The following is a 21,135-nucleotide window of genomic DNA, read 5'->3' on the forward strand; positions in this document are numbered from 1 at the left end:
TTTTGTATATCCATAAGAAAGAAATGTTTGTCTAGCCCCATTCCTCCTGCTCTCCTGAGGAGGCCACAAGCAACTCCAGACCAGCTTACATCTGTTCCATATAGAAGTCTTTTAGCTGTTTGGAGTCTGAAGGTCTTTATTCTACTTCTGATATCCACTAATCCATGTCCACCTTCTTGTCTAGGCAAAAACAACACAGGTGCTTTTACCCAGTGCTGTCCAGTCCAGAAAAAGTCTATTAAACGTTTCTGAATTCTTGATACCAAGTCTTCAGGCGGTTCCAGGATGATCATTTTATGCCAAAGGGATGAGGCTATAAGGTTGTTGCAGACCAAAGCTCTTCCCCTATACGATAACTGGGGTAGCAGCCAAAGCCAGTGAGACAATCGAGCACACACCTTCTCCACCAAGCCCTCCCAATTCTGTCTCATATAGTCCTCTTTCCCTAAAAACACCCCTAAATACTTAAAACCAGCTCTTCCCCATTGTAAGTTACCTGGAAGGTTTGGAATATTGTGGTCTAAACCACACCACAAAGCGGCACTTTTGGCCCAGTTTACTTTGGCAGAAGAAGCTTTACCATAATTCACTAAAATCTCTTTTACAACCTGAACATCCTTATCATTTCTTAAAACAACAGAAATATCATCGGCATATGCTGAAACTTTTATACAGTCATTAGAGCTTAACTCTTGCACCTTCAATCCCATTAATTTCTCTCTTAATTTGCATAGAAGAGGTTCGATAGCTAAACTGTAAAGCTGACCAGAGAGTGGGCACCCTTGTCGTATTCCCCTCTGCACCTTAACAGGGACACTAAGGCCACCTGCTATCTTTACCATACATGTGGCCTCATTGTACAACAACTTTACCATATTTATAAAATTCTCCCCAAAACCAAAAGCCTCCAATACTTTAAAAAGATACTCATGATCTACGCGATCAAAGGCTTTTTCTTGGTCGAGTGATAAAATTCCCACATTAATATTGTTACCCAAAGCATAATCAATCACATCACGCATTAAATGCAAATTGTCAGAGATACATCTTTCTTTTATACAATAGGACTGATCCTTATGTATAAGTTTATACAGTATTTTGTTTAGTCTATTAGCGAGACACTTTGATAAAAGTTTATATTCGGAACACAGAATAGCCACAGGTCTCCAGCTCTTTAACAATGTAAGATCACCTTTTTTCGGTAGTAAAGTCAAGATTGCCCGTTGGCAACTTTTAGGTAAAAAACCTGTACGGATACTTTCCTGCAGCACTTCAAAGAGATCCGTTCCAATTATTGACCAAAAATGTTTATAAAACTCGCCAGGAAGACCATCAATACCTGGGGTACGACCTGAAGAAAGTCCCGCTACCGCAGTACTTAGTTCCCCAAATGTAAATCCAGCTTCTAAACCTTGTTTATCATCGTCAGTTAAACTGGGAAGATCTTGTAAGAGTTCATTTTGGATTTGAATATCTATGTCCTCAGCTGAATATAAATGGGAGTAAAAGTCCACAGCTAATCTTCGCATTTCCATAGGATCAGATGTGCATTGTCCATTGTTGTTTTTCAGACTAAACATTTGATTCACTTGTTCATTCTTGCGTTCCAAGTTGAAAAAAAAAGAAGTGGGACCGTCCATATCTTTTAGTGATAAAAATCTATTTCTCACCAGAGTTCTTTTGACTTTTTCGTTTAAAACCGAGCTCAATTTCAGTCTTTTTTCAGTCCACTCATGTGTATTCACAGAAGGATCTCCCATCATGTTCTTTTCAATCTCAATGATTTCTCTTTCAAGACATGCTAAAGTCCGTTTCAAACACACATTTGAGTAAGATGTATACTGCATACAGAATTCTCTTATGTGAACTTTCCCAACTTCCCACCAAAGGGTAATGTTATCATATCTTTCTTTCTCAATTTTCCAAGTTTCCCACAAATGTTTAAAAGAATCACAGAAATCCTTGTCTTGCAATAGTTTAACATTAAAGTGCCAGTACGCACTTCTTTTTTTCTTAACAGTCATATTACAATCAACAGTGATTAGTTTGTGATCAGTAAAAGGTGTAGGGACAATAGCTGTATGTACAACTCTACTTTTCAAATTTTTTGATAAATACAATCTGTCAAGGCGTGCTGCTGAAATAATTCCATCATGAACCTTTATCCAAGTGTATTGTTTTACCAAGGGATTGTTTTCTCTCCATATGTCAGTAAAATTAAAAGTTTTAATAACATTTGCTAGTACTGTGGGTGACTGAAAATGGGGTTCTTCTCCGTTTCTATCCAGTACGGAGTTAAGTGTACAGTTCCAGTCCCCACCTAGAAATATTAACTCACTTTCTTGTTGTTGTCTTAAAAATACATTCAGTTTATTAAAAATGTGTATTCTGTCAGCCCCTATATTAGGTGCATATATGTTCACAAACACAAATAGAACCCCATTTAAATCGACCTTAACTGCTAAACATCTTCCTGGTTCAATTTCTTTTTTATAAAGAACTTTAGCTTTTGTGGCTGGGGAAAATAGAATTGCAGTTCCTGCACTTAAATTAGTCCCGTGTGAGTAAACACATTCATTCCTCCACCACATTTTCAAGTCAACTTCATTATTTACGTCACTGTGAGTTTCTTGTAGGAAAATCACATCAAGGTTTTTCAACCTGATAAATTCTAGAATCGTGTCAGCCTTTTTCCTATCCCTCATCCCATTAACATTTAGAGATCCCACATGTAAGGTTTCCATAAGGGGAAAAGAGAGGAGAAAAAGAACAATCAAGGAGAAAAGTGTATTGCCCATTATTATTAATTAAATTTTCCTTTCTTCGCTTTCCCTTTTCCAGTTTTACATATTTTCCGTATATCAGTTAAATGCTTCTTCAGTCTAAAACGTTTCTGCTGTGATAATTCGTCATAGCTGCAACTTTTTCTTGCCCATGTAACAGAGGAGATAAATTTATCCAAATCTGGAAAAAATTCTCTCACTTCTGTAGTTTTACCTTTGGTCTCATCTAAAAAAGCATTAATTTGAGCCACACTATACAAATCTTCTGTCACCACTTTAGACATCTCTGACCCTTCAGACCACTGCCCATCATCTCTCATGCTATCCTCAGTACATTGAGACAGTCCATCTAAATCATCTACTGAGTATTGCTCTCCTGTTTGTACATCAGTTTGAGTTACAGTCTCATTTTCATTAACATCATCAACTATATCATTTGTATGCATAGCAACAGCAACACTACATCCAGCCTGGTCTCTACTGTCAGTCTCATCATCCACACCAGCATCGCTTTCACTCACCTCGTTGTGCCCGTAGACTTCCTCTAAAGACCTTTTGCTTTGCTTCTTTGTTGCTTGTTTATTTTGTGTTACTGTATTCTCCACAGCATCAATAGTGTCGTTATGATGAGATGGTCCGCTTTCAGTTATGTTGGCAGGCAATTGTTGTTCATCATTCACTTTCTTATTGGGGCACGAAAAGCGTTTATGCCCTATATGTCCGCATTCAAAGCACCTCAAATTATCGGTACTTGCGTACACCATATACGAATCATCTCCGTGATTCACACGGAACGAAATCTCCAATGTGCGTTCTGATGAAGTCAGGAACATTAGTACTTGTCGCCTGAACGACATAACGTGTTTAAGATCCGTACTTTTACATCCTAAAGGGATGTTTCTGACAGGGCTTGCGATCTTGCCATATCGAGTTAATTCTTTAACGATAGTATCATTTGATACAAAAGGCGGTACGTTTGAAATAGTGACTTTAGTCGACGGAGCCGATAGAGGAGTCACGGGCACAAACGTTTCCTTAATCCACAAACCATTTTCAGTTACTTGGCTTACTAACTGCTCTGATGTTAAAAACACGACAACAGCTTTATTCATTCGTGATGCTGAGAGAATATTGTCATATCCGACAATTTCCCCCACCACCACGAGTACATCTTCGACACTAACGCCAAGTTCAGGCACACACCTGCATCCATTACGCAGAGACATGGCTGAGGCCATATCGGCACGCGGCTCGCGACACACAGCCGCGAGCCTAACCGTGCTTAATAACCAGTTACTGTTAAAACTATTGATTCTAATCCAGAGAGGGAAAAAATTAGAAAATACTTCCAGAAAACAACCTTGAAATCCTACGCTCAATCTAACCAGCACGCTCCGCTCGCCCCACTACACACACACATGCGCAGAGAGAGAGAGAGAGAGAGAGAGAGAGAGAGAGAGAGAGAGAGAGAGAGAGAGAGAGAGAGAGAGAGAGAGAGAGAGAGAGAGAGAGAGAGAGAGAGAGAGAGAGAGAGACTGTAAGTTTGCATGCTAGAGTGCAGACATCACTGTTGTGATCTGGCTGGAGTGAAGTGTGTATTTGAATGATGAACACTAAAGTTTAACATCAGCTGGATCAGCGGTGCATGGATCTGACATCAGGAAGGTCATGCAGAGTTTGGATCTTCACACCAGACTGCTTTCACAGGTATGCAGATGGATGCAGATGTTTATTTTTTGCAGATTTAGCATCTGTTAATAGTTTGTATAACAGTTAAACTTCTGTGTGGTGCACTGCATTGCTATGTCTCTGCAGTAATGCAGTAATGCAGTAGCACACACAGGATTCTGGGTGATAGAGTTCATCCCTGTAATGCAGAGGATCTGCTGCTCTTCTCTGCAGCCAGTATTGCATTAATCAGATGTCTGGTGTGTGATGTAGAGAAGGGGCGAGCGAGGACTGGAAACAGGTTAACATGCTGCAGATGTCTACATAGACCCATTACAGAAAATCTCTAATGCTGTCCAGCATCATGTCTCGACTACTTATGAGAACAAGCATGCATGCACACACACACACGCACGCACACAGTTACAATTTGCATTGTAGTAAAATATCCAAATATAAATCTGTGGTGTTCCCACAATTCTTTAAAAAGACCTAATTTTTTAAATGAATTATAAAGTGAAATTCTCAATGTTATGCTGGTGTGGCATGAACTGCTGAGATTTTCCCTCTACGTGTTTGTTTTGTCTGCTGATTGTTATGTTCTCCTCCAGGGGTGTTTCTTTTGCCCACAGCACTGCACATTTTGTGTTCACTGTATTGATCTGTCTACTTGCAAGCTTGTGATTTAAAGGACCTACTTACCAACCTTTAATAATAGTAATAGTATGTTCTATAAAAAAAAGTGTGTGGGTGCAGTATCCAGTCATACTACATCCACCTTGTTTTTCATTGTCACATGACTGGCGTCGACCTAGCTCCTGTGGCCTCATGAGACATAAAAGTGTTCATCCTATGCATACTGAAACATCTCGGTGGAAGCAGTAGTAGAACATCTGAAGATTTATCACAGATTGTTTTTTGCATACTTGCATGCTTGTTATTCATTATGTATACTGATTTTCACCTAGTGTTTAATATGGAAGTAGGCGATTTTGGACGCAGCACAGAATTAAACAGCCATGTGTCAGGAACGGCTCAGGTGAACATAAGTCTTCTAGAAAAGGGTTTTCCAAACTGGGGTGCGCAAACACCTGGTGGTTCGTGAAAGAATTGCAGGGGGTTTGTAAGTTGATAAAAATTTAGCCTTGTGACATCCCAGTGTGACCTTACGTATTACGTAATCATGTCAAAGGTGACACATGACGAATGCAAAACTACCGCTTCAGTGTTTACGTAAGTGTGGAGAAAAAGGAGCGTTCTGACGTTATTGTATGTGGAATGATACTAATTTATGTCTTTGTGCCCATTCTCATGATTTGCATATAGCACACAGTGTGAAAAGTCGTGCAAAACATATGCCCAATTTAAATTTTGCATGCATGTGATACGCCAGTCCTTCCCTTTCACGTAATACTGCACATCTTTTTGTGTCGTTTTATGTATTGGTTTCTCTATTTTTTTCTGTGTTTTACCATTGTTGTTTGATGTTAGAACAACTTTTTGTTACATAAAATGACGTCCTAACCTAAACCCCAATTCTAACCCCAACTCCTAGCGACTATGTTTTAAAAATAGACAAAAAATGGAGAAACCTATATATTAAAGTAACAGTATGTAGGATTGTGGACAAAACTGGTATAGCAATCACAAAACTTGTGGTTAAAACTGGTACTGCAATCACACAACTGGTGGCCAATACACAACAAGACAACATAAACATCAGTTGAGGGCTGCAACTCCACTTTTTAAATGACAATATCCTTGCCGGACCACTGAAAATGGTTTTTTAATGTCTAGTGACATATCAGGGCTATTTTAGGATTAATTGATATAAATTTCTTACATACTGTTCCTTTAAATCACATCCTAAAGCAAATCCCAAATCTAACCCTAGTTACCAGTCTATAGCAAAAATTGTAAATCACACTAGAGTGTTACCATTAATAAGTATTTAAAGTGCGAAGGATACATAAAAAAACATGCATTTAAACTGTAGACTTTAAAAGTTGATGTTGAATCCACTATTGTATTATAATTTATCTACAGTCCATAAATAGTATTTAGTTTAATTATATCAGAACTAACTGTAATTAAATTACTGGAAAAACAAGATTAGGCCATTACTTTTTTTATGAAAAAGCAATTATATTACAATAACTAGTAACTAGTAACACCCAACACTGGCTGTATGCAGCAGTATTTAAGCATTGATGTGATTACATAAAGGAAGTTTTGCTATATCCTTAAATACTATAATGTCTCCTCTAGAATAAACCATTTTTTCCTCTCAGACACAATGTTTAACACGTAGTTCAGAAACATTACATCAAAGATAATATAATATTATATACAGTACATTGTGGCCTATGCACACAGATATCCTGAAGGATCAGGTTGGTGACATGAAACACAAACAGTTTATTGATTAGACAGGAAAGTACAGGATCAGACACTTTATCTTAGGATTGTATTGACTAAATCATATAGATCTGATATTTATAGAGTCACACTAAAGCCGGGTGCACACTACAGGATTTTTAACTCATTCCCCACCAGACATTTTTTGAAACGTTTCCTGATTTTCACAAAATTTTCAGAAAATGCCTTCCAGGAAAATGTTCTTCTAAAAATATAGAAACATACAAATATATCAAATGAAAGAACAGACCCTGCTTTCAAACAAACAATAAACAAAAAAACAAAACAGGGAAAAGTTTCATATTATCTATAATTTTTCACTGCTTATAAATATGAGTATTTTTCCTAAAAAAAAAAAAAAAAAAAAAATAGCAAAATAAATTGCATTTTTGTGAAGGATTTTGTTGGAGATCAGATTCAGAACGATTATCAAAACATACACAGGGTTTAAAATTAGAAAAAAAGCTTCAGTTTTTTTACAAATTGGGTAAGTGTGCCATCTAGTGGATAGTCACGGTTTACAGATTAACATAAAAACTCCTCAGGAAAACTTTTTTATGCAAATTTAAAATTGCATTCTCAATTGAGGAGATAACTCCTCAATGGTGGGGAAAGAGTTAAAATTATATCTGATTATGAGACAAAAAATTACGACCTCATGAGTTGTTTAAGCAAATCCCTTATTACGACCTTAAGTGACGTATTAAGGGATTAGTGTCCTCTAGCGGCAGTATCTTATAAATACAACCTGTTGTTACATTTGAAGGTTTTTGCCTTATCAGATTAGACACATTTAATTTTATGAATTTGTAAATGTAGAAACGGTTTCATAAACATTTATGGTTTTAAAGATATTTTGGAGCATCTAACCCCACCCTCACCCTTACCCTAAACCCAACCTTTTCTCAACCATATAAACACAACACGTAAGTAAAAGTACAGTCAGGTATTTATTGCATAAAACAGTATAAAGTTATTACAAACTATTTGCGTTGCAAACCTTGCGAACTGAAGCCATACGATCACTTTATATGAAGAACGCACAGTCAGATCTCATTCAAACATAAACCAGCATGATGTAGTCGTAGTCGGTTAAATAAAAAATCTTATCCCATGCCATCATAGCAAAATGACCCCCCAAAATATAATTGTATACCCTAATATATTAAGTTTCACCTCAGAGGCGCTAGTTAAGTAAATGCATCTATTGGTCGTATTTGGTGAAATGGACAAATGACCAAAGCAATGGTATGAGTTGGAGGATATGTTGACTTATAGAGATTGTGACACATTTATTGTTATTTTCATTCATTAGCAGCTTTCTTCACTCCCCTAGCATGTTTAAAACCAAATCGATTTCTCCTCAGCTCATGTTTTTGAAGCAACGATGGTGATATGTTATCACAGACATGTTATTCAGGCAGTCGTGTTATTTTCTCACTTCCACAAGCCATTTCTCTGTCTACCTGACACGTATGCAGTTTGTTTTACGGTCGCTAGTTTAAAAGGTCTGCCAATCACCACCCTCTCTCATTGGCTATTGTGAATGTAATGATGTAATCATCCAGATTTAAAGTCTTAAATATCAAACATATTTGATATGATCTGGGTGGCCCTGATTTGCTTGTAAGCACATCGGATGTGTAAGATTTGATCTGTAAACGTCACACATTACATGATAATCTGAGACAAACATTGGAACCGACCGACCCGATTTTTTTTGGATTATCAGGAGGGGAAAATTTGGGCTGATATTCCTGTAGTGTGCGTCCATCTTAAAACAAACTAGTTTTGCTCTATTATATCTCAGGAGACTACATGGAGTTTACAGTAATGTTTACTAATGAGACAAATTTGACACAGAGACCATTTGAAAAAACATTTTTTAAGAGTAGATATGTTTACATTTTATTTTCTGTTGGTTGTGTCGTGTGTGTGTGAATGTCTCATTACGGTATGTTGCCTTTACAGGATTACAGTGTTGGATGTGTGCAGAACTCAACACAGCGGGACAGAATGTGCTTTTGTATTGTACAAAGAGAGCGTTCAGTATAAAGCGATTAGATTACACGCTATTCATATTTCAGACCGCCACTCATCCGAATGAAAAAAATCATATTGTGTATATGTGTGTGCACTTTGTGACCAAACTAACACAGCTGTAATGTATTTTGAGATTTTTAATGATGAGAGTCTTTGGCATCTTCTCACCCAGTCAATATAAATATATCAAGGTTATATTTTTATGATTTGATGTAGAAAACAGTAAAACACAAGAAATAAATGTAACTCTTTACAATAAGATTGTATTTGAACTATCAATGAACAATACAGCATTTATTCATCTTAATTAATGTTAATTTTGGCATTTACTAATACATTTTTAAATTTAAATGCTTTAATTGTTAACATTATTTAATGCACCATGAACTAACATAATTAACTATTTTGACATTACCAAACATTAACAAGAATAAATAAATGCTGAAAAACGATATTGTTCATTGTTTGTTCATTTAATTAATTTGCTCATTTTTACTAATATAACCTTTTCATAAAGTGATACTGAAATAAATTTAGCTGGGATTTCAAAGACTGGTTATGTTTAATCATACACTCTAAAATTGGTGGGTAATTTTGACACATATTGGGTAAATATCGGACAAAACACATGCTGGGTTAAAATTGACACAATGTTGGGTTGTTGTTACGCTATAATAACCCAGCAGTTGGGTTAAAACAACCCAGCATTGGGTCAATTTTAACTCAGCGGTGTGTTGTGTCTAATATTTACTCAACATGGGTCAAAAATAACCCAGTCATTTTTAGATTGTATGTATGCTCATGGATTGTAAAATACACGGACACAAAAATGACATTGTTAAACAGATCCAGTACAGTTTAGGATGTCATCTATGGTACTGATCTCCGCACCATTAATATTCAGTTTTGAGCTCATTTACACAGACAGATTTACTGGAAAAACTGTAAACACTCAAGTTAGTCAGGTTAATTCACAGCTATCTGCCCTTGAGCTTTTTATTTCTTTAATATATTTACATCAGTGAGAAATCTGATGCTAAAGATGTTGACTTTGTGATCTGATGTTTACTGACCTACAGATGTCGCCTGTTTGCATTGAAAAAAAATTGACTTTCACTAGAAGCTGCTTTACTTTTATGTCAAATTATTTGCATCTTTATTGTGACATGCTCACATATAGATCAAAGAGAAACTTAAATATCCACACTGACAATATTTACTTTCTTGTCTGATTGTGTGCAATTCATCTGTGTTAAACAATGTTTAACATCAATTAAATATCAAGAAACCGTGACTTATTTTATTTAAGCATAGTATTATGTGAATTTGATAGAGTTTGTGCATTTCTGTAGTTGTATTTTACAGTATACAGAAGGTGTGTGTGTGTGTTTTGTTGTTTTTTGGGTGCACTCCTCTCTGTATTGAAGTTTAGTTGAGCGTTTTGGTTGAAAACTAGAAACAGTTAAAACCTCATTTAGTAAACTAGTAGCCATTATTCTGCACATGTAAGAAATGATTTAATGTGATGTGGATGAAATGTGTTGTATTAAAATGTACAAGAAAATGCATCCCTTTTGCTTAGGGATTAGCTGCTGGTGTGGTTTGCAAAACAATGTAAAACTCCATTGACCTCAAGCCATCTCCACAGTGCAATTTACAAACACATGCTTTGTCTCTGCTTTGTAAAGACTTTAATGCAGGGGTGTCAAACTGATTCTAGGTTGAGGGCCGGATGATAAATAACATCGCCATGTGAGGGTTGGAGAGTTTTTTAAAACCTTAGTGTGCTGATAATGTTTTATTAACTAAACAAACTACAAATTAATTAGCAAGAAAAGTATAAAAACACACAGCCCTGTGAAAATTACATTTCATAAGTCCTCAGAAACATTAACATACTCATACTGTACAATAAAACATATACAGACAAATTTACATCTGTAAACACCCACTGGTTTTAGGTTGAAACTGAGGGGAAGCCTTCCGATCTCTCTGATGAAGTCAACACAGAAGTGACTTAAACTGCAATTCATCGACTGGCCGCTAGAGACAGGCTTTAAAAGGGAGTCAATCCCATATACCCCAATGTTAAAATGCCTAACTTTATAGCATAAATATATATATTTTTACAGCCTGGTACAAAAAGTGATTTTGGTTTATATAGCTAAGTTTGTCCTCCATGATAACTGTGAGTGGGAGGATTTTTTTAACTCATCTGTTTAAATTATATTAAGCCTTAAAATTCTGCATAATTAAGGGCGTGGCCATTTGAGTGACAGGTGAACTGCCACTGCTGTCACTACATTCAAGCTAGGTGGGCATAGTTTCAGCAACCAGCCACCTCAGATTAACCCACGTCCCGTCTCTTAACCCATTTTCGGTTATGCGTGAGTGATGCCAGGTGACACGCAGCCAAGATGGTGACAGACATTTTTACAGTCTATGGTTGAAACCTTTTTATTTTTCAATCACTGTGCAGAGACTTAAATTACTCTGCTAATCTCTCTTTACTCTTTGAGCATACAGATATGATTTATATAATTTAAAACGTTAAAGTCTAGTTTTTTTATGTCCAGTCCAATTAAAACGATTAAAATGAGTACTTGTCAAAAAAACAAAAGATAAATGTCTACATAATGCTTGGATTGTCTACTTTTAAAAGATAAACAAATATTCAAATATATATATTTTATAATTTTTTAATAAATTCACAAGTCTACCTTATAGAAACCATGGTTTTACTATAGAAAAGTAGTTTCCTCTCACATTCCTGCCTAAATGGCTCATTATGCGAGTCTTTGTTTCCTCAGGTGTCAATCACAGATTATTAAGGAGCTTTCACACCTTCTCAGATATGTCCTTTCTCAGCAAAAAGTGTCTTAGAAATTCTAAATCAATATTGTTTTATGTGAATGAGTAGGCAGAAGGATTTTCACATCATGCTGTTTACACTTGGTATTAAGATGTGTTTTCATCGATCGGATCACAAGTGGACGAGAGAGACACATTATGTTTACACCTGGTATTTAAATCCATCTCTTTTGTCCACTTTTGACCGCTTCTGTCCTGAATACTGTGAGAGGACGGTCCGTGAGACGGTGGGCGAGTCTCTCTGCTGTCATTCAAACGCGAGCGGGAGTAATTATGAGTTTATATGGACGCAAACAAATATTATGTCGGAGTCCGCTGCTTGTTTAGCAAGTATACATGCTGCACAGTGTTTTGTACGTTTATATGTTGGAGCGTTCTCTGAATCTTCAGCGCAATTGATAAAATAGGATCGCGCAACTTTCACACGCTTTCAAAACGAAACTACAGAGATCACCCGCTTTAGGTTTATCAATGAAAGGCTAAAAATAGCGCTGTTTACCAAATGTTCACGCCAGAAGTCAAAAAAAGACGTAAAACGTGTGTTTAATACCTCAGATTAGATAAATGGGCGGAGAGAAGGCGGTCGCGTGTGGCTGTTCGAACACATTCAACCACATTTGCGTTCAGCAACTTCAAAGCAATCCGATCGAAAGTGGTTTCGACTACCTCTGGATGTGGTTGAAAGTGGTCGAAAGTGGACGCGTTCAAAACGTTTTGAACACTGTTTACACCTGGCATTAACGTCGTCCACTTGTGATCCGATCGACGAAAACGCATGTTAATGCCAAGTGTAAACGGCCTCTTAGAAATTCTAAATCAATATTGTTTTATGTGAATGAGTAGGATTTTCACATCATTAAAAAAAGTCTAGACTACTAGATCTTGTGAAAAACAGGTTTATGGGTTTTGTGGACTTATATCAGTGTCCTAACAATTTAGCTTTTTCAAATGCCACGCAAAAAGATTTTTCTCTGAATAAAATACAAAGATGTCAATGCTGGTCAAAACTGCTCAAGGATGCCAAATCAGCCAAGACCCCATAGTTTTAAGAATCGACTAAAACCCCTCCCTTCTGCCAACACCTCACTTGATAATATCTTTTATTTTTTCCATCTTTATCTTTGCATTCCTTGTCAAAAACCCTTGGCGATGTATACTGTGTGACTAGTGCACTTATGTATTGCTGTTCTTGGGTTGCCATAATTGCTTCTATTGTTAATAGTTTGTGAATCAACATCAGTTTTGAGGAAGTTGCTACTCTCATTTCTAGATGTGTGTGTGTGTGTCGTGAAGAGCCATGTCCGCTTAAACAGCAGGATTCGGCATGCGGACCATCTACGGAGCTCTCTGCATTTTTCCAGCTTTATGCATTTTCCTATTAAAAATACACTAGACAGTCGCAACTGCCCCATTGTGCCTGAAAGTGCTTTTAAAATATGTATTTAATATGGAATAATACTCTATGAATCATCAGACAGCCCACAGGCCGTAAGAAACAATTTGTTCCTCATGCAGCAAAAGTGTTCAAGAACATGATTTGGTTTGATTTCACAGCAAGAAACTGAAGCTGCTGACTACATTAGTAGTCATGGTAACAGTCTTGTAGTTGGATAACACTTTCAATCCTTTATTCTGTACAAGAAATTGATTTGAAAAAAAGTTCATTTCATCTTTTTCTTTTTTTAGAGGAACTTAAAAATAAAAATTGAAATGATTAACATTGCTAATTCCTCAGCCTCATATCCTTCCAAACCTTTGTATGTGCTTTTTACACTATCATCTAACAGGACCTTAGCAACCACTCAGGACACCATAGCAACCAATGTATAGGAATGCTCGTGTATCCCATATGATGTACCGGGACAAAGTGTGCTGATGTTGAGAGTCATGTCAATCTCTCTCTCTGTCTCTCAGAAACATGAGGAGGAGGCTGTTGTGGACCACGGAGGCACTCGCTCCATGCCTAAAGATGGCTTTGAGAAGGAGGAACTAGAAGGTATAACACGTGTGATTTATTATTGCAGATTATGCTGCAGTGCTGAATAATGGTACACACACATACACACACATTACTGTGGTGATAACAGGTTGTTAATAATCTCACACTGTGTCTGTCTACAGTAAATGTAAATGTCTAGTGTGTTGTGTTATAATGACTGAATCTCAGTGGCCTGTAGCCGTCAGCTGATAGATGCCCTGTTTCTATTTCTGACTCACTGCAGAGCTCCAGCAGTCACTTGTATTTTCCTCATAAATCTGAATATTTCATTACAGCCTGTGCAACTTCTGCAGTTAAAGGAATAGTTCACCTTAAAATGAAAATTAGCCCATATTTTACTCATCATCATGTCATCCTAGGTCGTTTTTTAGCCAGAGTTTTTAAATATCCTGGTTATTTTCAGCTTTATAATTGCATGCATTTATAATGACCTCCATCTATCAAAAACGGATCCATACAGTCTGAGGTGAAGTAATGCGTTTTGGGTACACACCAAAAGACTGTGTCTCATTGGGCTGATTTTGGTCCGATTTCCCCCGTTCCAACCTAGTCTCACGAAATTTCATTATATAGTGACATACATTTTTGATTATTTTTTGGTTATCAGGAATTTCCAAGTTTTTTCACGTGATTATCACGTATTGGTTACTCAACTGTTTTGTCCTATTTTCTTACCATTGTCGCTTCGGTTTAGGGTTAGATTTACATAAAATGACATTCTTACCCAAACCCAACTCTAACCCTAACGCCAGGCAACATATAAAAAATAAATCAGAAAAATTTGTATAAACCAATACACAAAGTGTCATTCTAATGCAAACACCAAATCTAACCCTAAACCGAAGCGACAATGGTTTGAAAAGCAGTTGAGTAACCAATACGTGATAATCACACGAAAACAGATTTTTTTTTTATTGAAAACGAAAAAGAATAAAAAATTTACGTGACTATATAACAAACCTCCATGAGACTGTGTAGACTGCAAAAAAATTATTTTCAAGAAAAAAATTTCTTATTATTTTTGTCTTGTTTTCAGTAAAAATATCTAAAATTCTTAAATTAAGATGCTTTTTCTTGATGAGCAAAACGACCCAAGAAAATAAGTCTAAAAATATCAAATTTAATTGATTTTGTGCATTAAACAAGCACAAAAATATGCCAATGGGGTAAGTAAATTTTTCTTGAATTTTTCTTGAATTTAGTGTTTAAGAAAAATTTTCAAGATTTTTTTGCTTACCCCATTGGAAGATTTTTTTGCTTGTTTTATTCACAAAATCACTTAAATTTGATATTTTTTGTCTAAAAACTAGACTTATTTTCTTGGGTGGTTTTGCACATCAAGAAAAAGCATCTTCATTTAAGAATTTTTAGATTGAAAACAAGACAAAAATACTAAGAATTTTCTTTCTTGAAAATCATTTTTTGCAGTGTAGCCCCTCTCGACAAACCCAGCTATGTCCTGATTATCTTGATGGTTCTACAGTTTATCTTATCAGATTTTCCCTTGATGTGAGGTGTGTTAAGAGTGTCCTAACTTGATCAGAAGAACGTTAATAATCGTAAATATTAATGTTTAATCAGAAATCCTGATGAGTGGGGGGAACACCGAGGACAAACACACGCACGCTCTTAAGATTATCACTTGAAACCAAACAATATCCAATCAGAAAGCGAGATGATAGAAAACAGAAGCAGTCATGGCGCAGCACAAAGTGAAGTTGATGTGGACAGCAGACATGGAGGATCAGCTTGTTGATTTGTGGCAACAGCACGAATGTTTATATCATGTGTCGTGTAAAACATTCCAAACACTATCATTGTAATTTCTTCCTGCATATCGTCTGCCATGCTTATTCTGAAGTCTTGCGAGATTTTGCGAGGTTTCCTGTTTTCACAGTCGAGACTCTGTTTGAAAACTGTTCGTGTGTGGTGTGCTGTCTTTGACATAACATGGCACACCACACACTATAGGAACAAAACGGTTAAATCTAGGATTTTGTATCTTCATGTTTGTGGTAACATTTTTAAAATCTTATAAGATGTAAAAAATCTTTTGGTGTGTACCCGGCATTAGAGAGACATACAAAAGATGAAGAGGAGTGGGTCCCCAGGAACAGGATTGAGAAGCACTGATTTAGAAGACACTCAAGCATATGCCTGTTTACTTTTTACCGATTTTAGTTCATTGTTAAAAGTACTATTCGGGCAGGATTAGTTTTACAGTCATTTTTATCAGAGTTTCTCAATGATTTTATTCCCGTCCAAAGGCTTCATGTCAGTTATCGTTACAGACAATGTCAGAAAAGATTATTGCAACTTTTACCTTCTGTAAAACGGTCTGGAGAAATTATTATACTAATCCAGTGTGAATAGGCCGGCTTTAAATATACACATACATTTTGTTATTTCCTGTCATTTTGCGCAGTTTTTTCAAATATAAATGTGCTTAAAGAAGCATTCAGTTGCGTTCTAGGCGGTGGCAAGTCAGAAGCAATTTTGGCTAAAACAAGGCTAGATTTGAGCTGTCAGTTAAAGTCTAATAGACGTCTACCATAGCCCAGAATAGACGGTATATATTTAAAACAAATAAAAGCAAACACCTGAATACCTTTTGACTTTGCTTACATATCAATCATACATGTTCAAGTTATTTTTGGCAAAAATGGCATGTAACCAAATTCAAAGTTATTTAGGGTAGAAGTGGGTTACTCATAGCTGGACTAAATTGGGTCTATAGTCTCGCATTTTGCTTGCTGGGAAGGCATACCAAGGCACCAAACTTTTTCTGAAACTGACGTTCTCCCCAAACCAAAATTAAACCGAGTGTTCATCCCTGGTCCAATTTCGAGTTTTTCTCGTCGGCATCATGTTGCGTGTTTGCACATGTGATATCAGAAAGCTAATGTGCACATGACGATGAGGGAATTGACGTGCTGCATAATCGAGTTACCCCTCCTGCTTCTGAATGTTTTACTGAGATTTCTTATCCCGTGCGAATTGACCATCAATATTACAGTAAAATTACATTACTCCATCTACCACTGTAAAACTAATCCCGTCCGAATAGGGCTTAATACCCTGAATCCCATGTTGTTGACCACTAAGTTAATAAAGCTTAAGGTGAATCCATACTGTATTAAGTGGCTCTATTCTTTTCTGAACAAACGTATACAACAGGTGAGGTATAACAACTCATATTCTGAGGTTAAAATTACGAACACGTGGGCCCGCAGGAATGCATGTAGCAAGTCAATACAATAGCATTTTTAATACATTTTAAGCTTATTAAATAGGAAAGACGATGCTTCACATTATTTCTCTGCGGTGGACAGATTTGTAGGCTGGTGTGACAATAACTCCTTAATACTTAGACATGTATTGGATCATAGTCCGGAAATGACACATGGTAACATCATTGCACAGGTTCCTTCATACAAGTACTTGGGTGTCTATATGAATAATTCACTATGCTGGTCTTTTCATGTCAACAATCTTTGTTCCAGTTTACAGCAGAGACTATACTTTCTACACAGGTTGAAAGCATTTGGAGTGAACCGGAAGATCATGTACTTGTTTTACCAATCTGTTTTTGAGAGTTTGATCAGATATGGTATTACTGCATGGTTTGGTAATTTGTCTGTCTAGTTAAAATCTAGGTTAGGACGTTTGTTGCACACAGCAAATTATAGAAAAATGTTTGCAGTTTTTTCTATAAACATGACTTTGAGCATTTCAAATAGCTTTACTGTATTTGTGTCAAAAACATTGGCCATCACAAATATAGCCATATACACATGTATTGTAAGCATCAAGTTAATGTTAGCCTGAGAGAAACCTCTGTGGGTGTGAAATGAAGAGCACAGCTCGTACAAGCACAACCCTAACACAACACACACACACGTGTGTTTATCTGCCTCTTATATGGCATCAGTAGAAAAGACCGGTGGGTGGATGGACAGCTCGTATTCAAGAGCGATTCACAAGGGAAAAAATTAAAATGAACATTTACTCCAAGCATTTTCTCAAAGGACTTACATGACGTCAGCTACGCTCTGCCCTTGTGAGCTATTTTTACAATCTGCTGTGTCTGTCAGTGAAAAAGATCCAGAGACTGTGTGTTTGTCTGACAACCAAAGTAATTACAGTATCGCAATGATAAAAATACATGAGGAGTCAGAGCTCTTGGCATCTCTAAATAGAGACTCTGTATCCTACACATTATTCAAAGTAATACTTTATTTCTCAAGCTGTTTATTTGCAGTAATTATACATTTGTATTCTTAGTTTTGGCTGATAAACAAAAATTTAAATGCGTATGTGGGTGCAGAAGAAGTGATCGGTGTTTAATTCTGTACAATATCTGTATATCTCTTAATGTTCATGTCTATTTTTATGAGTGCACTAACATTTAGTATGCACTTGTTTAAGGCACTGTACATTTTTATGTGCTGTAGTCAGTTATTTTACTCAGAATATCTGTTTTTGTTTGGGTTCATGTGGTGACGCCCACTGCCAATTTACCCAGTAGTGTATTTTGATGCAAACAATAAAAACATTGCAAATTTATAAATTAGATCAACTTAAGTGTAAGAATGATGCACACAGGGAGTTTATTAGTATAGATGTTTTTTTACTTAAGGTTTCTTAAGTACACACTGTAAAAATAATGAAAGTATTACTGACAACTGTTTGCCAGTATCTTACTAGATTTAAATGTTATTTACTGGCAACAGTTTGTTGAAAGTTAATGAACAATAAACATTAACACGTCTTTATATTTACAGAATTAAACTAAAATAACAGTCTTATGTAAAGCATTCTGGAAACCAAAATCTAAAGAAAAAAAAAACAGAAAAAGGTTGATGTGACATTAAGTCCAAGAAGCTTTTATAACTTTACTAACTTTAATAACTTAAACCTACAAAAACAGGAATGCATGGCATGGCAAAAACCATAAACAGACGAGATATATTTCAACAACTAAACTTCACGCACAATGGCAAACACAGGGTATAAATACAAAGACGAATAACAAGACACACCTGGAAACAATAGGCAGGTCTGGTGGTACCCAGAGTGTAGATTTAACACTGGTGATTTTGCTGTGTATGGCAATTGCAAAATCCTCCCATTGCACTGGAACGTTCGTTTCCTAAAAATTCCCACAATGCAACGCAAAACCCAGAGACTGAGGAAGTCCACAAGTCCTGAGTGTGCCATTTGGGACAGGGCCAACTAGGGGTGTCAATAATAATCGATTCGGCAATGCATCGCAATGCGGGCATGCACGATTCAGCATCGATGCAGCAAATGCCATAATCGATTATGTCACTGTTTATTTTCTGGAGATGACCGTGATAGACGGGTAAATAAAAACGCACCCCTTTCCATGGAAAGTGGACATATGGGCACATTTCGGATTCTATGAAGTTAATGGGAAACAAGACTTAATTACTCTATGTGTAAAATTCTCATCTCGGGCAGGGCTCGCAAAATCGCTAGCCCGACTTCTCGTTTCTATTGTGAATTCCTGTCGGGCTACCAAAATGTATCTCCACCCTGCCCGTCGGGCTATCTTGGGTAGGAAATAATATTTTAATGTTTTTGCTTTGTCTCAGATTTAGTTAGGTAATTATAGTGTATGTATTTCGGTGTCCTCTTGTCAGTCATTATCCTCACGTACCAAGTGAAACTGTCAGGAAATGAAGTGAAAGCATAAATAAACTCATCCTCTAATGTGCACGTCTGATATATGCGCGCGACCCTCTGCACGCGCTTCTACCGGCTAGATTCTTCACGAGCACCTGCTTGCGCGAACTCAAGTCATTTAATAAAATAACGTAATTTCATTTTTACCTCATAGACTAACATTTTTTTATCGTATTTTTTTTCTTTCTTCAGTTAGTAACTTAAATATGTGAGAAGGAAAATATGTTTGAGTGATTTACGTCTAGGCTATTGAGAGTATGATGTTACAAGCTGATAGGTGACTAAACAGCAGTGGTAAGATATGTTTACCTAAAGCGAATAGAATGTGTGTTTGTTATTTCGTTTTACCTCAGAGTCTAACATTAGGGGAACATAAAGGGAATTATGTTTATTCCTTTTTAATAAATATCTGCTTTAAGTCTTCTATATTGTGTTAAAGTCAGTGGTTGTTTATATATTTGATAAAATACCATGTTATCTAAATACAATGTGTGATGTGTTGAGGTATTTTTTATAAAAAAATAACCTGTGTTATAATACATTCATATAATATTTCAGTAATATAACAATTAACATATACTAACGTTAGGGGAACGTTAAAATAACCTAAAAATAACATTAGGGGAATGTTTATTTTCTTAAAGAAAACATTCCTGGCTAACCAAAAACCTTGGAAAATAGGGGAACGTTTTGGGAACCAAATTGTTAGCTGGGATGGGCAGGAATATTTGGCTTACATGGAAATCCAGGATTTATCAATATTCTACATTAAACAGTGTATTTTTTTATTCTGGTTACTTATATTCATTTCGGGCTACCAAAAATTAAAGAGTGTCTGCCCGAAGGGCTACCAGGGATTTTAAAATTTTGCGAGCCCTGGTCAGCTTTCGTTTTTGTTGAGAATAGTTGCACTTGAGTTTACTACTTGACTTATTAAAAATTTGCCTTGTTGTGTACAGTAGAATTCTGATGCATCGCAATGCATCGTAGAATCGAATTGTATTGAATCGTTACCTAGTGAATCGTAATTGAATTGAATTGTGAGGGCAGTGCCAATGCACACCCCTAGGGCCAACCATGCCAGAACCCTTACAGTTGATTTCTGGTTCCCAGTACAAGTACTATTATTATGACGCTACAGCTATATTAGCCATTAATATTGTACTAAAATGCAATATACAGTAACAGGTTGTTACATCACAGACAGGTATCTCATGCAGTATGAATGAATGCCATATATCTACAGATTCCCACAATTACGTTCATACCAGACTCCTGTGAGCGCCCACCACTGGTGTTGAGTCATGACAGCGGTAGGGTTGACGCAGGAGCCGTATTCAGCTTTCCTCAACACTTTTCATCTGTATTTCACATCATCTGTTCATTGCCGGATCAGACAGGTTTCCATATGTGCTTGTTTCCCGGGTTTTTCTATAACTGAACAGCAGTCTTTAAAAGAAGATGTTTAATGCTTTGGAAAATGATGTTAAAGCCCATACTACTGAGGCATTACTGTTGAGCCAGTATGGGATGATACCTTAATACTTATGTCATATATCACACATAATGTTATATAATCTAACATGTTCTATAATCCAGTTCAATTTGATTCAGCTTTCCTCTGCATTTTAAAACCATTTATAA

The 21,135-nt window shown here is 36.4% G+C and overlaps 1 protein-coding gene across 2 annotated transcripts in view; it reads left to right on the forward strand.

The window, feature by feature from the left end:
• slc4a10b (solute carrier family 4 member 10b) overlaps positions 1-21,135 on the forward strand; it is a 60,614-nt gene that overhangs the window by 5,019 nt on the left and 34,460 nt on the right. For both annotated transcript variants that reach the window (XM_065252348.1, XM_065252347.1), the window contains exon 3: positions 13,698-13,779. In XM_065252348.1, the coding sequence (XP_065108420.1) occupies positions 13,698-13,779 (82 nt within the window). The remainder of the gene's footprint in view (positions 1-13,697; positions 13,780-21,135) is intronic.

The sequence above is a fragment of the Paramisgurnus dabryanus genome, chromosome 15, assembly GCF_030506205.2.
Source record: "Paramisgurnus dabryanus chromosome 15, PD_genome_1.1, whole genome shotgun sequence".
Taxonomy (NCBI): Eukaryota; Metazoa; Chordata; class Actinopteri; order Cypriniformes; family Cobitidae; genus Paramisgurnus; species Paramisgurnus dabryanus.